Genomic DNA, 15,089 nt, shown 5'->3' on the forward strand with positions numbered 1-15,089 from the left:
AGGCGCGCCGCAAGTACTACTTTATATTTTAGTCTTACAGTCTGATAAAATAATTAAACTGGCTAAATATATCCGTATATATAATTGCTATTGTATAAGTATAGAATATTACCAACGGTCTGGTACACGCTATCTATGTAGTATTATTAGTGTCTTCGGTGCCGGGCAAATATTTAATACCACCTGCGGCAAATCCAATCGAAATCCAATCACGTCAAATAGAAAGCTGTCTTCGACTGCCCTTGCATCTTTCGGTCGATCTTTTTCTCTAGTATAGGTTGCCAGATCAAGAACCGACCTCATCAACCCTAGTGTCAGGGTTGCTATTGAGCCGCCATAGGCCCCTTACATGGGTCATGTATTGACTACATACTTTCTTAGTAAATAGTAGCCTGGACTGACTGCTTATACGTGCCCTCCGAGACACGGAGGTTTCACGCCTATACAGATAGCGTGTGCCATTCCGTGGGGCAGGAGCTTTTAAGCTTCATAGTATTTACCATAATGCTTAATCCCAGGGTCCAAATGAAACACCAATTTTCACCCGCCTGGACTGTCCTGGACAATCCTAGATTATGCTAGCCCATCAGCATCAGCAGTAGATCTTAGGGACGTAGTTCGTGTGAGGAGAATCCTTTTTAATAATACAATCAAAAAATAAAACGCATTATCCGTATCCGTAAAAAACACTTAAGTTCTTTTTTAATAAATAGATTTTTGTATTTAGAAAAAATATATTTTCATGATAATTTATTCAGATTTCAATTTTAAGTCATGTAAAGTCCCAAAATCATTATTGTAAGTTATAGTCTTGGATTCTCTAAATAATAGAAAAAACTTAGTTATGAAAACCCAGGGAATTGACAATAAGTCATGAATTAGTATGTTGTAGTTATTTTCACGTTAATTTAAATTTTCAAAATCATACACCTCTTAATATATATAAAGTAATAAGTCTTTCAAAGAAGTATCATATCTACCCTGAAACGTTGGAATAAAATTGTTGACTGTGGCCAAAAATCGCCTTAGCATTACCTACCTTTGTGTTTTAGTGTTTTTAGAAGCTCTTCCACTAGAATTATAGCAATTTTAGTACTATCATTGCTTAAGAATGGTTAATATTTCTGCCACTTGCTTTATTTTTAATAGAGGTTTGGTGTGATTCGTTTTCTAAACGACGACGTAGTTAATGATAATTTGTTCTTTTTTAAAACTTTTCCGATGCGATGCAACACTCCGCAATTCAATGAATACTTATCACAAAGATATTGTGATATTTTGTGTAGTAATAGCGTATCAATAAGAATTAATATTACTTATATTAATACTGGATAAAGTGAAAATTTTATAGATCACTTTTTTATTAGTTCGGTGAAGAATGGATAGTCAGGATTTACGTCTGACTAGACTAAGGCCGGGACTACACCAAAGCGAAGATGTGTGCGGTGTGTTGCGTGCTGGGCGAGAAGAAATATTTTTCAGCTCGGGTGAATCCACCGATGCTGTGCGGAAATGCATACTGTGTAGCAGAGATGTGTGCTGGCTAGCCTGGCTAGTGTGCGAGGGGTTAAGCGCTCAATACGAACGTGTGCTCGCGTGCAGGATACTAGCTGGCGGGTGGAAGGGGGGAGGGTGATATCGCTCACTGCACGCCACTCACAACTCTCTTCTCCGCTGTGCGTCGTCCGCACACAGCTCACATCTCCACTTCCATCGCGCTATCATGCCATCTCCGCATAGCGATCTCCACTGAAGCTGAGCGGAGAGAAGTCAATAACGCAATGATATTCTACTTCTCTTCTTCCAATCCTTTTATGTTGGCATGTAGGGCGCGAATAACATATTTCCACTCCTCGCGATCTCTTGTTGCTTCTGTAGCTTGCTCCCATGACACGCCGAGTTTTCAACTCTCGGTCAACCGAACGTCGCCAGGTCTCTTTGGCCCAACGAAATTGATTGTTTAAAAGACAGCTCCTCTCCGCTTGTCTCTGCTTTGGTGGAGTCTCGGCCTAATGAGAGACTTTCTAGGCTACGTTTCTAAAAAATAGATGATGCCGCTGTGAAGTTTTCCTTCGCTTAACCTTGTAATTTTATGGACAAAAAACATTGTCACGTTAAATCTCGACAGCGCCATCTTTTTTTTAGCTTTGGGAAATGCTTTACGCATACCACGCCGCCCGGGGGGACGACGTGGTTATGTGGGTCTCCAAGGGTGTCGCCATCCGGTATACCCACTACGGACATGACTACGTCCGCGAAGATGGCGACCGTTCTCCAGGCCTGCTCGCTGCTGATCATGGCCGGCAGCGAGAGGTCCACCCCTATTTCTGTGGACACGGCAGCGCGAGGGACCGACCAAGTGGGACACTCCTCAGATTCAGATTCTTCCTCGCTCGTAAATCGACAGCGCCATCTATAATTATTTTAGGGAACATAGCCGGAAAGGTCTCTCATTGGAAAATAAAGTCGGGGTTTTTTTAAGTTGTTATTATTATTCACTATTATCGATCTTAAACAAAAATAAAACAGGTGGCAAAACCATTAAAATATCTATTTTTAAAACAGGAGTCTACTGCTGCACCCTTCCTTTGCTTCCTTACCTTCTTTTACAGTGTTCAAACTTGGGCAAAGTACAGCTTTTGACCCCAAGTCTATCCCAAGATATGAACCCTAAACCTAAGTTCGTGTACACGCCTAATTATGATTAAAATCCCATTGGACCATGTTAAGCAATATATATATACATATATAATTATATATCTATATTTGATAGGCCCATAGATAAATTCATAGAATTTAGTAGGAGTAGCGTAGAGTAGAATTTTATATAATATAGTGAATATTAATAATAATAGGTGTGTCCATGTGAATATGTCATCTATTCTGTGTGGTTTTATTAAGGATTTTATGATAAATTTATGTGTGTTAATGTATAGATGTCAGTATACTTTGGTATTGGATCGTCAGAAATCGCCATGGTATTATAGTCTAGAATTGAAAATCATGCTTAATTATGTCTTGAAATATGTAGAACGCCAAAGTGTAGATCATAATTTATATATTCATATATACGTATATTTATATTATATTATATACAATAAATATATGAATATAATATAAATACATATATACACTGCTGCATACAGGCCTTTCTTGATTGCTTATGCATTTATTGCAAATGTGATCAAATTCTGTTAAAATAAATATCTATAATATATATATTATAAGATACAATTGAGCATGATTTATCAAAATACTGATTTTTGTAATATTTTCGCTTATAATGACATTCATATAAAATTCAATAGCGATTTCTATGCTTACCATTTTAATTATGAAATCATTAATGTTTAGAATATTTTAGAGGATTCATAAAATTAATAATATTATATCTGCCAATAGACTGTACTCATCGGAATATCATTTTGAATAAAAAATACTGATATTAATTACATATCTAATTATAATATACACAGAGTTTTTCAGAAATTTTTTGCGCACAAATTTGATAAAAATATCACAAATTTTAGATTCAGCGTAGTAAAGCTCAAAACAGTTTTTGAGCTGTTTCTTTTTTAATGAGGGAATTACCAGGCTACGTTACTTAAAAAACAACATGGCGCTGTAAAAAAAATCCAATTTCATGGATGACAGACATAATGGCATATTTTTCCTTTGTTTTTGAGTATAAATGATGACCATTTTTATTAGGTAATTACATCCAGGCACAATTACATCTCTACTCATTATTATTCTGAACAAAATAAAGAAAAGCAATACAGGGAGCAACACAATTCTATACATACACAACACAATACACAATAATACACAATTCTATATTTTTATTAATTCTAAAGATTATACTATTATTATATATTCTAAGTCTTCACTGGCCCGGCATCGGCATTCAGGCAAGTCCTTCTATTCTATAAATATTGTGAACTAAATATTTTTGAATTATTATGTACCCGAGTAATGAGAAAATAGGTAATTATCACGTTAAATCTCAACAGCGCCATCTATATTATTTTTGGGGAACGTAGCCTGGAATGTACCCCATCGTTTTCTACTTTTTTTTTGTATAGCAATTTTGTAAATTAGAAATTCGCCATAATTAATATATGATTTATTTGTTGTTTAATGTGACATTTCGAAATATATTCTGATGTTTCTGATATAAAAATTACGTAGAAGCGTTTTATTTATAAGCATTCCTATTTATCGAAACAAAAAGTTGCAAAGATCGCCTCTATAAAAATGAAGTCAAATGAAGTTCAAGAGAAAAAAGGTGTTTTCCCACTGGCAACACAGATTTTTTACCTTTTTAATTATGTGAGTTTACCCTCGTTACTCGTCTTTCCAGAAGTGGGGGTGCTCATATTTTAACTCATTGTGTTGTTGACCGTCGGAGTGACAACATGTGTGTCGCGTAGCGGGTAGTTCTGTCGGTTCTCGCGCGCGTTATATACGACATGAACACCAATACGGCTACTCTGCGAGTATGCACCTTAGTCGAGGGCAGTAAAGACTGTTATTGTCAGCTTCTGCATGTTCGCCTTCGCCATTCGAGTATTCAGAAGTTCGTGCGGATTGGAGACGCCGTGAAAATGAACATTAACAATCCGGTGAGTCAATTTTGTATCCGTTTCTGAAACACCAGTTTTTTTGTAATTAAGTGTGATCGACTTATATCGTATATTTTGACAGATTTCTATAAAAAGCATAGATACATAGTTGAAAATTATAAATCTTTAATTCAGTACCTTACCTAAGCAGGTTTTTTTTAATATTTAAGCATACAATCATACATAGGTAGTGATTCCTGTAGACTCCATCGAATCTTATTTTCAGTTACACCTGTCACTGTCTTATCCGCCTAATAGAAAAGGGATAGGTAATAGACGGCACAAAAATTATGGATCACACGTCAATAGTGCCTTCCGAAGCACGGATCGTCTTACTTTCGGACAATCAGGCAATCAGCCTGTAATGTTCTAACCAAACTAGGGATCACAAAGTGATTTTTGTGAAGTGTTACTTCCGGGATTCGAACCCGGGACCTCCGGATCGTAAGCCCAACGCTCAACCACTGGACCACAGAGGCTGTTCACACGGCAAAAGGGTTTTATACCAATAATATGTCTATTCAATTCTCCTGGGTACAGTTTCATCCATTCAATCATCTGTCTCTTTCCTTTCCAGCGGATATGAATATGACGGGTATAACTTGAAACAAAATTAGAAGGTGTCTAGTCTACAGAAGATAAAATAATAAAATTTCAATGTCTTAAATCTTTATTTTATTGATTTATAAAATCTACATTTAGCTTAGGTATGAAATAATTATTATTAGACTTATATTATAAAAATATAAAATTGGTAACTCAAGATACGTAGGCATATATTATAAAAAAATAGAAATTGATTACGGAATGAAGAATGTGCACCTACCTACCTACATCTAATAAATTATTGTTTGACAAGTAACGAATATTCAAACAGTTGAAAAAGTGAAAAGTATTTATGATGTCTGATTCCCTCCAAACATTCTACACATAGTACCTATGCTCACATTTTTTTTATTATAGGTAGGGACTGTACTGCAGTATATTATTACTCTATTTCGCCATAGAGTAACTAGATGTCGCTAACCGTATAAGCTTACATATGGTAATAAGAGCCATCTAGTGACAGTGGGTCGTATTATTACGAACGTTTTGACAGTTAAAACAAATGCGTGGCGACACCGGTAATTCGATTTGCGCGCATTTTAGTAGCAAATTTCTAGTATGGCGAGGGACCTTCTGTTTTACGTAATACATAATATAAAAGTTACTCCATCAACATTTTTCTTTACATTCGGAAATTAGATATTAATTCATCACTATGATAGCCATCATTCGATTGCGAGATCATAAACTATACGTTTCCGATCTTTGTACTGGACATACATAAATACATTCATGCCAGTAATCTTTAATAGGGTGAGCAGAGCTACAAATAATCAAAGATAACTGGCAGCCACTGTTGATACGAAGTCCTAAGATGGATATCGGTGCTAATTCCTGTAAATACAATTTAATTTTATTTTAAGTTGTAACTGTCATTTTCTTATCCGCCGAAAAGGAAAGGGACGGGTAATCGACAAGCATAAAATTTATGGAACACACGTCAATTTTAAGCACAAATCTAAAACAACTGCGTCTATGGATGCGTGCTGTGGATGCGTGCATTACCCGACAGAATTAAGTTGACAACCCACGTCAAACGGTTTGCATACCAGCGAGATACCTTTTTGTTTCGCCAAGGTTACTCATTCATTTACTCATTCTTCCTAAAATTAAGAGCTGTCAATCGTCCGTCTCTTTCCTTTTCGGTGGATAAGAAAATGACAGATACAACTTAAAATAAAATTAGGTGTCTGCAGGAATCGGGGCCATTATGAACCTAATAACTTGTGTACATAAAATGTATATCAAAAAGGCGGATTTCCAATAGTGACTGCAGCAGCTCAGAAGGTCTCGTTGTCAAACCATTGCCACATCTTCGGCTTGGTGAAGTCCAGCTCGTATTCCTCACACTTCTGTCCTGTTATCCTGGAAATTGTATTCATAATCACCATCATCAGCCCATTAACGTCCCCACTGCTGGGGCACGGGCCTTCCCTATGGATGGATAGGGAGATCGGGCCTTAAACCATCACGCGGGCCCAGTGCGGATTGATGGTTATTAACGACTGCTAATGCAGCCGGGACCACGACTTAACGTGCCTTCCGAAGCACGGAGGAGCTCGAGATGAAAACTTTTTTTTTGTGGTCACCCATCCTATGACCGGCCTTTGCGAAAGTTGCTTTACTTCAACAATCGCAGCCCGAGCGCGTTTACCGCTGCGCCACCGAGCTCCTCAATATAACACATAAATTCATAATATAACACATAAAATAACATTACACCCATAAGTAACAACGTGATATCAATAAGCTAGTTTCCAACTTGTCAAATCAGTTATTTACTTTTTACTAAACGTCAAGAGACCGTTGAGCGTTGGGCTCACGATCCGGAGGTCCCGGGTTCGAATCCCGGTGGGGACTTATAACAAAAATCACTTTGCGATCCCTCGTTTGGTTAGGACATTAGGCTGATCACCTAATTGTCCGAAAGTAAGACGATCCGTGCTTCGGAAGGCACGTTAAGCCGTTGGTCCCAGCTATTAGCCGTAAAAACACCTCCACCAACCCGCATTGGAGCAGCGTGGTGGAGTATGCTCCATACCCCCTCCGGTTGATTGAGGGGAGGCCTGTGCCCAGCAGTGGGAGGTATATAGGCTGTTTATGTTTAAGGTTTTTTTTTATATGGAAGGATGCGTGCTATGGGTAGATGGATGCGTGGTGTGAATGCGTACCCGCCGCTTCCCTACTATCGATACGTAGCATAGCTTGTAGGACAGCTACTTTGCGGAGGTGCATCTTCGCAGCGCATCTTTCTCGCACAGCTACATAGCTTAGTATTGGTGGAAAGGGTCACATAGTTTCGTAGCGCAGCTTATACATCTTCGCAGCATAGCTGCAGCACATCTCTGGTGGAAAGGCACCCTAAGGGTCTTGACCGACAAACGGACGGATAGCAAGTAACAGGTTGTGAGAAGCTGCAGTAGTTTTAGGCGGATGAGACGTTTGTTATGTAAAATTGACGATTATTAGGTAACTATGTTACCTATTGAATAAAGATATTTTTGAAATTTGAAATTAATTTTAAAACAGTTCAGTTTTTCCTTTTGAGGCTCCGAACTTTAAAAAAGGAGTACCTGGTCCTCTTAGCACACTTGACGATGGGATGGGCCTTCCTGAAGCACTGAGGTCCTAGTACGTTGAAGTAGGTCAGCCCTATCTGGGCTGAGACCAGCGAGTTGGTCTTCCGGAGACACTCGCGAAACTTGGTGTCGCAGCTGCAATGCGATCTGAAAAGAAAACAAAAGACTAAATAGACACATTATTTTTACATTAAGGACTTAGCCTAGGTTCAATTTTAATGCAAATCTTTATCATGTTTAAGGCGAACTAGCGCGAGCAATTATTGTGAGATCAAATATTCGAATCTGATAAAGAACGTCGGCGTCAAATTTCAAAATTCGAAAAAATAAAACAATGGTCAGCGCGCTGCCCTAACAATTGAAGTCTCAAATATGTGCGCTGCCCTAACAATTGAAGTCTCATCTATGTGTTTTACCTAGATCAGCCGCTGGTGAGAAGCGGAGAGTTGCCGTTCTATACGTATGGTACTACTAACTTCCAGAAGCGATCCACTTCGTCCGAATAAGGCGATCCGACATGCAGTTAGCATGCACCGTGTTATTAGATAAGCAACTGGTTTGTTACGTCACTGTACAATCAACTTGCGCGCGCCGGTAGAGAAAGCAAGTGCAAAGTTGAAACAGTTCGTTAAATAGATATTTTTTTCGATAGTAAATGTTATGGTTGTAAAGCTAAGCGAACGACACATATCTTAACATCGCGCCTGTATCCCCGGAAGGGGTAGGCAGCCACTTGTACCCATATGGAGACAGGTTTTTTTTGTTTCGCAAAAGACATCAAAACGAGCTTCTCTCTTTTACCAATTTTTATTTTTACACTTCTACTGGACGCCACTTGGCCAACGAACGGTCCGTGATTCGATATTCGGTTGAATTAATGTAGTAAACCTCAAACTAAATTATGAAAAAAAAATGTTTTTTTTAAGGAACGTCTATGACCCTGTGGGGTGAATCTCAAAATTTCAAGTTTGGTGGCGAAATTTCTTGGGTTGATTGGGTTCCGACATGAAAAAGATCCAAAAGGATCCTCGGTTCCGACATGAAAAAGGAATTTTTCAATTCCCAATTTTCCCAATTTCCCCAATTTTTCACGAAAAAATTATATGACAGTCGCCACCAAACTTGACACATTTTGAGATTCACCCTGTGCCGAGGTTTTTCTTACACCTTCTTTTCTGAAGTATTTTTAGGCGGATGAGACGTTCGTTATGTTAAAAATGACGATTCAAAGTGTAAATATGTTAACTACTGAATAAAAATATTTTAAAGTTGAATTAAAAAATAATTCTACTTACAAGGGTAAGTGGGTCGTTCTTCTTTTTTATCGACAATAAAAAGACATTTTCTCGATTTATCGGATTTAACATCTTTAAAATTATAACGGCAATAAATATTTTAAAACATCATATAAAGATGTGTCTGTAGAGGACTATTTAGTGGTTCTCTTTATCTTGGTAACATACTTTTCTTTGCAGGCGCATTCCAAAAAATATTGTGACAGAGTGGCCCTTTTCATCGGAGACAGCATTTCACTTTACCACTCTGTCACATAATTTTGTGAAAAACGATCAAGCTACGTTAATAACTAATTGAGGAACCCATTAGTATTTTGCTTGTATTTTGAGTATAATAAGATAACTATATTTTTGGACAATCAAAACATGAAATAAAATTCTAAAACATAACTTATCAGAAGCAGAACGAAGGACAGATCATTGTCGATAAAAAAGAAGAACAACCCAAGTACATAATGTATTAAATCACGCCTATACTATGTCCTAACCAAACTACTTAGGATTCACAAGTAATTTTGACCCCACCGGGTTTCGAACCTAGGACCTCTCAATCGTGAGGCGAATACTCAACCACTGAACCATAGACACAGATACAGGGTTACTAAGTGGTCGCGATGTAAGTTATATAACACAGTCAATATGCAGTCTGTGGTTACTGAATGAGATAATTCCTAGGTCTAGACTGGTTTACTAGGAAAACCTAGACTCTACGGAAACTGGTTCGTGTTCCGGAGTATTTAAACTAATACTCTCTCTCTCTCTCTCTCCTTGGCATTTATTATTCCCATCTGATGGTGGGGTCTGCCTTCTTCGTACTTCTCTTCCACTTCGCTCTCAGACGCGTCGTTCTGGGAGACATTGCACATGCACAGGTCCTTTTTGACCACATCCGTCCATCTTGTCTTTGGTCGTCCTCTTGGTCTAAGCCCTGGTATGTTTAGATTGGCTGTAACGTTACCCACATAATCTGGACGTCTTCTTTTTACGTGCCCAAACCAACGGAGCCTGCTCTCTATTAGTATTTAAACTAATACGATTTTTAAAATAATATAGGCTCGCGTTTAACTACAATCTCCCCTTCTTATTCTTCTTATCGTGTGGGTTGTGAGGTGGAATACCAGGCTGATCAACCCTGGTGCCAAAGTCATTATAGAGCCGCCAAAGGCCCCTGACATGGCTCATGTAACGATTACTTACTTACATCAGTAAGTAATAACCGGGACTAACGGCTTAACGTGCCTTCCGAAGCACGGATCATCTTACTTTCGGACAATCAGTTGATCAGCCTGTAATGTCCTAACCAAACTAGGGATCACTAAGTGATTTTTGTGACATGTCCCCACCGGGATCCGAACCTGGTGACTCCGGATCGTGAGCCCAACGCTAAACAACTGGACCACGGAGGCCGATGACAATCCACAGTCATCAATCGTTTCATACTCGGACGTTCAGAGTAGATCGTACCTTTTCTGAGGACATTTAATTTTTTAACGGCAACGGAAGTTATTGAAAGTAATCCGTTAACATGGCAATAGGTATTCCGGTTTTGTCAATCTTACTGCGTCACAATACATGCAACTGCATAGTTAGGCCTGCAACAGTCGCATCTTGCAATACGTAATAACCGTGTACCTACAGCCTATAATTGCACTTCGATTGCAAAGCGGATTGTGCATATCGTGAATCTTCTATAGTGTGGCTTGTGAGGGTTACTATTGAGCCGCCAAAAGCGCCTGACATGACTCATGTAACGACTACATACTTACATCAGTAAGTAACCAGGACCAACGGCTTAACGTGCCTTCCGATGCACGGATCATCTTACTTTCGGACAATCAGGTGATCATCCTGTAATGTCATAACCAAGTCCTAAGATGATCCGTGCTTCGGAAGATACGTTAAGCCGTTGGTCCCGGTTACTAATTGCTGATGTAAGTGAGTAATCGTTACGTGAGCCATGTCAAGAGCCTTCGGCGGCTCAATAATGACCCTGAAACAAGGGTCGGTGAGGTTGGTCATTGACTTCATAACCTTCACGAGAAGATGGAACTAGGGGCGTGAGTTGATATGTTATATACTGGGTGTTAGTGACATCGTAACGAATACTAAGGGGGATGATTCAGACCACGATTCTGAGTTAAAATCAAGTGGAATTTTCCGTCGCAAAATTAATGATGTTTTTTATTATTTTTTTAATTATTTTCAATTCTATACTTTTGCGATCAAAAATTCCACTTGATATTAACTCAGAATAATGAGCTAAATCAGCCCCTTCAGTATTCGTTACGTCGTCACTTACACCCCGTACCAGTACATACAGGTACCCATACAAGTAGGTATGGGTGTTAGTGACACCGTAACGAATACTGAGGGGGATGATTCAGACCATGATTCTAAGTTGATATTAAGTGGAATTTCCTGTCGGAAAATTCATGAAAATTTTTGTGTTTTCTTGAATTATTTTCCATTCCATACTTTTGCGGCGGAAAATTCCACTTGATATCAACTCAGAATCATGGCCTGAATCATCCTTCAAAGTTTTCGTTACGATGTCACTAACACCCTGTATATCCAAATAATAAATGAGGGAATTTCCAATCGGCGTTCTTCTAAACACGATAGATGGCGTTGTTAAGTTTTTTCTTCGTTTAAACTTCTAATTTCATGGAAAACAGACGTATTATGCATCTTTTATCATTTATTTTTATGGTATTTGTTTTTGGGTATAAATAATGACCTTTTTTATTACACCAAGGTACAATTACAACTTCCACCCATTATTATTCTGATCAATAATGTGATCCAAATATCAACCAACAATGTGTTTTCATTACATTTTTGAATAATTAATTAAGTATGTAAACCCAAGTGTGAACGTCGATTGGAAAGTCCCCATTGCTGTTAGTAGAGTTAATACCAATAGTAATTTACTTATATAAAAAAAACACAGCCTCCGTGGTCTAGTGGTTAGAGCGTTAGGCTCACGATCTGGAGGTCCGGGTTCGATTCCCGATGGGGACATTGTCGAAATCACTTTGTGAGACTATCCGTCGTTTGAAGTACTTTTCAGGCTAGAATCACCTGATTGTCTGAAAAACTAAGATGATTCCGTGCTTCGGAGGGCACGTTAAGCCGTTGGTCCCGGCTATTAGCCGTATTAACACCTCCACCAACCCACAGTGGAGCAGCGTGGTGTAGTATGCTCCATACCCCCTCCGGTTAATTGTGGGGAAGCCTGTGCCCAGCAGTGGGACGTATATAGGCTGTTTAATGTTTATGTATGTTATGTTATGTATGTATATAAAAAATGAAATCTCAGCTGACGAAACTGTTTTCTGTTTCGTTGTCTGTTGAAATATTGTGAAAACTTCGAACATACCTAAGACAAATGTTAAAAAGAGAAAACTGTGTTAACCAATAAATCGTGATAGAAAATCGAGAAACGTGATCTCAGTAATACCCGTAAGGAATATAGAGTACTTAAAAGGTTTCTGTTAAATTAAGAAAGCATTCCAAGGAAGTAAATTTTATTATAATTAAACACATAATAACGGGTTCTAACCGCGTTTAAAGCAGGGATATGAGACTCCTGATACTGACACTGTTGCAAGTGCCATGATCACGGGTGTGGAGTAGGTAGATCCATAATGACAATAACCGCGTAAACTTAAAACAATGAGTAAATTTTATTATTGAAAATTATGCTTTTTTTTGACGTGACTTATTGTAGATTTTCCGCAGATGGCATTAACTACTTGGCCAGACAAATGGGGAGCGCTGAAGGCTCTCACCCGGTACAATGTTTAACATAAACGGCCTGAGGGTGCCTATTGGGTAGTGTACAGTCATTAGCGATATAATGTACTCACTTTAGAACCCTGTTGCACTATCAAATTTAACATTTAATGAGACTTACGGTTTTATTTGTCAAAAAAGTTAATGTGACATGGTTTCAAAGTGTATACATGTTAGTACTCATAACCGTACGAAGTTCAAGACAAATTATGAAATTCTGATTACTAAAAAAGACAGATCTAAAACTAACCAAAAACATTTTCTTTTTCCTATTAAACTTATTTAAGAATTTTAATCAAGAAAAACGTAATATTAAGTCCGACATTTTATCACGTTTTTCTATGACGTCACAGTATGCTTTTTCATACGTATTCCACAGTAATTTCGTGTTTCGACGTTTAGTAAAAAGTAACTGATTTCACTATTTAGAAACTACCCTATTGATGTTAGTACAGTTAATAACAATAATAATTTACTTAAGTATATAAACAAATCTCTGCTGACAAAGCTGTTATCTAAATCTGTTTATTGTGAAAACTTCGAATATACCTAAGACAAAAAGGTGGAATTCCAGCCTCATCACCCTGGTGGCAGAGTTATGATTGAGCCGCCAAAGGCCTGGCTCATGTAACGATTACTCACTTTCATCAAGTAATAGTAACCGGGACCAAAGGCTTAGCGTGTCTTCTGAAGCGCGGATCTTCTTACTTTCGGATAATCAAGTGATCATCCTGTAATGTCCTAACCAACCTAGGGATAACAAAGTGATTTTTGTGATATCTCCCCACTGGGATTCGAACCCGGGTCCTCCGGACCGTGAGTCCAATGCTCAACCACTGGACCACAGAAGCCGTTAGCCTATTACGCAAGCCAAAAACGTGACCTTAAACAAACATACTTACTTTTAAAAAAAAGATAATCATTTATTTCTCTTAATGTAGGTAAAAATACTAAAAATGTAACCGCATTGCGCGTGAGTCGCCTTTTGTGACATAACCAAGGGATATGATTAAAATCTGGGTTATGGCGCCATGTGCCATGTTGCAATGGAATGGACAAGATAAACACGTTTTAAATTCATCTTTTTTTAACAATACCTGCTGTCGACTATCTTCATCTGTCGTGTGGGTTGTGAGGTGGATAACCAACCTAAACAACCCTGTTGTCAGGGTTGTTATTGACCTACTATGGTTCATCTTAATGTCACTAGTTCAGTTTTGCAGGGTATTCCTAAATTGTATCATCATCCCCCTAGCATTATCCCGTTTTTCACAGGGTCCGCTTACCGATTTGACAGGTCCGGTTTTTTTACAAAAGCGACTGCCTGTCTGACCTTCTAACCCGCGAAGGGAAAACCAGCCCAATACAGGTTAGGTCACATACCTTCGAAATGCTATTGCTAAATGCCGAGGTTCGCGCCCATCTACTATACACCTCTGCCTACCCCTTCGAAGATATAGGCGTGATGCTAAATTGTTTGTTGTTTTTCAGAATTTGAATAGAACTGATTGGTTCCGATAAGCGATTTTGATTTGCCTCCCTCACCTTGTGAACAGTCCAGTGTTGGTAAGCCCGTACTTGGTCTCCCCAGACTTGATGTAAATCTTGCAGGCATCATGCTGCCGGCAGCAGGTGTCTGTGAAGAAGAAGAGGCCCAAATCGCTGGAGCGAGCCGTTGCCGAGTGGCCATCGCCGCACCACACTGTGCCTGGAACATACAAGACAATTCAGACTAGCTTTTGCCCACGGTTTCGCTCGCGTAAATTCGGCGTAACGCCGGGTTTCCACTGACGCGGAGATGGGCGGAGAAGAGCGGAGATGTGCGGATTTGGCCAAACAGCGTTCGAGAGAGCGAAAAACGAAGACGCTCTATCACTCTCTCCCTCACGGTAATTGGTCGATTCCTGCACATCTCCGCTCATCTACGCACAGATCCGCGTCAATGGAAACGCAGACTTACACGGTTCCCCTTACCTAATGTACCAATTTTTAGCTTCCTATCTTGAAACCCATATAAAACTTCACCCCCTCTCTGAAGGGGACAGAGGCAGATTTACAAAAAAAAAAATATGCACGTTTTTTTATTAGTCACAAACAGTCCGCATACCAATTTTTAGCTTTGTACATTGATAATTGCGGAATGCTTTATACAAACTTTTACCCCCCATTTTACGGAATTGGGGGGTTAG

The 15,089-nt window shown here is 38.9% G+C and overlaps 1 protein-coding gene across 1 annotated transcript in view; it reads right to left on the reverse strand.

Annotated features, from left to right (window-relative positions):
* Positions 1-5,333: 5,333 nt before the first annotated feature.
* LOC126376535 (protein P200-like) overlaps positions 5,334-15,089 on the reverse strand; it is a 47,547-nt gene continuing 37,791 nt past the window's right edge. Inside the window, exons 4-6 of the mRNA XM_050023993.1 lie at positions 14,446-14,608; positions 7,805-7,957; positions 5,334-6,596 (exon numbers count right to left, since the gene is read on the reverse strand). Coding sequence (XP_049879950.1) covers positions 6,512-6,596; positions 7,805-7,957; positions 14,446-14,608 — 401 coding nt within the window. The 3' untranslated portion in view covers positions 5,334-6,511. The remainder of the gene's footprint in view (positions 6,597-7,804; positions 7,958-14,445; positions 14,609-15,089) is intronic.

The sequence above is a fragment of the Pectinophora gossypiella genome, chromosome 21, assembly GCF_024362695.1.
Source record: "Pectinophora gossypiella chromosome 21, ilPecGoss1.1, whole genome shotgun sequence".
NCBI lineage: Eukaryota > Metazoa > Arthropoda > Insecta > Lepidoptera > Gelechiidae > Pectinophora > Pectinophora gossypiella.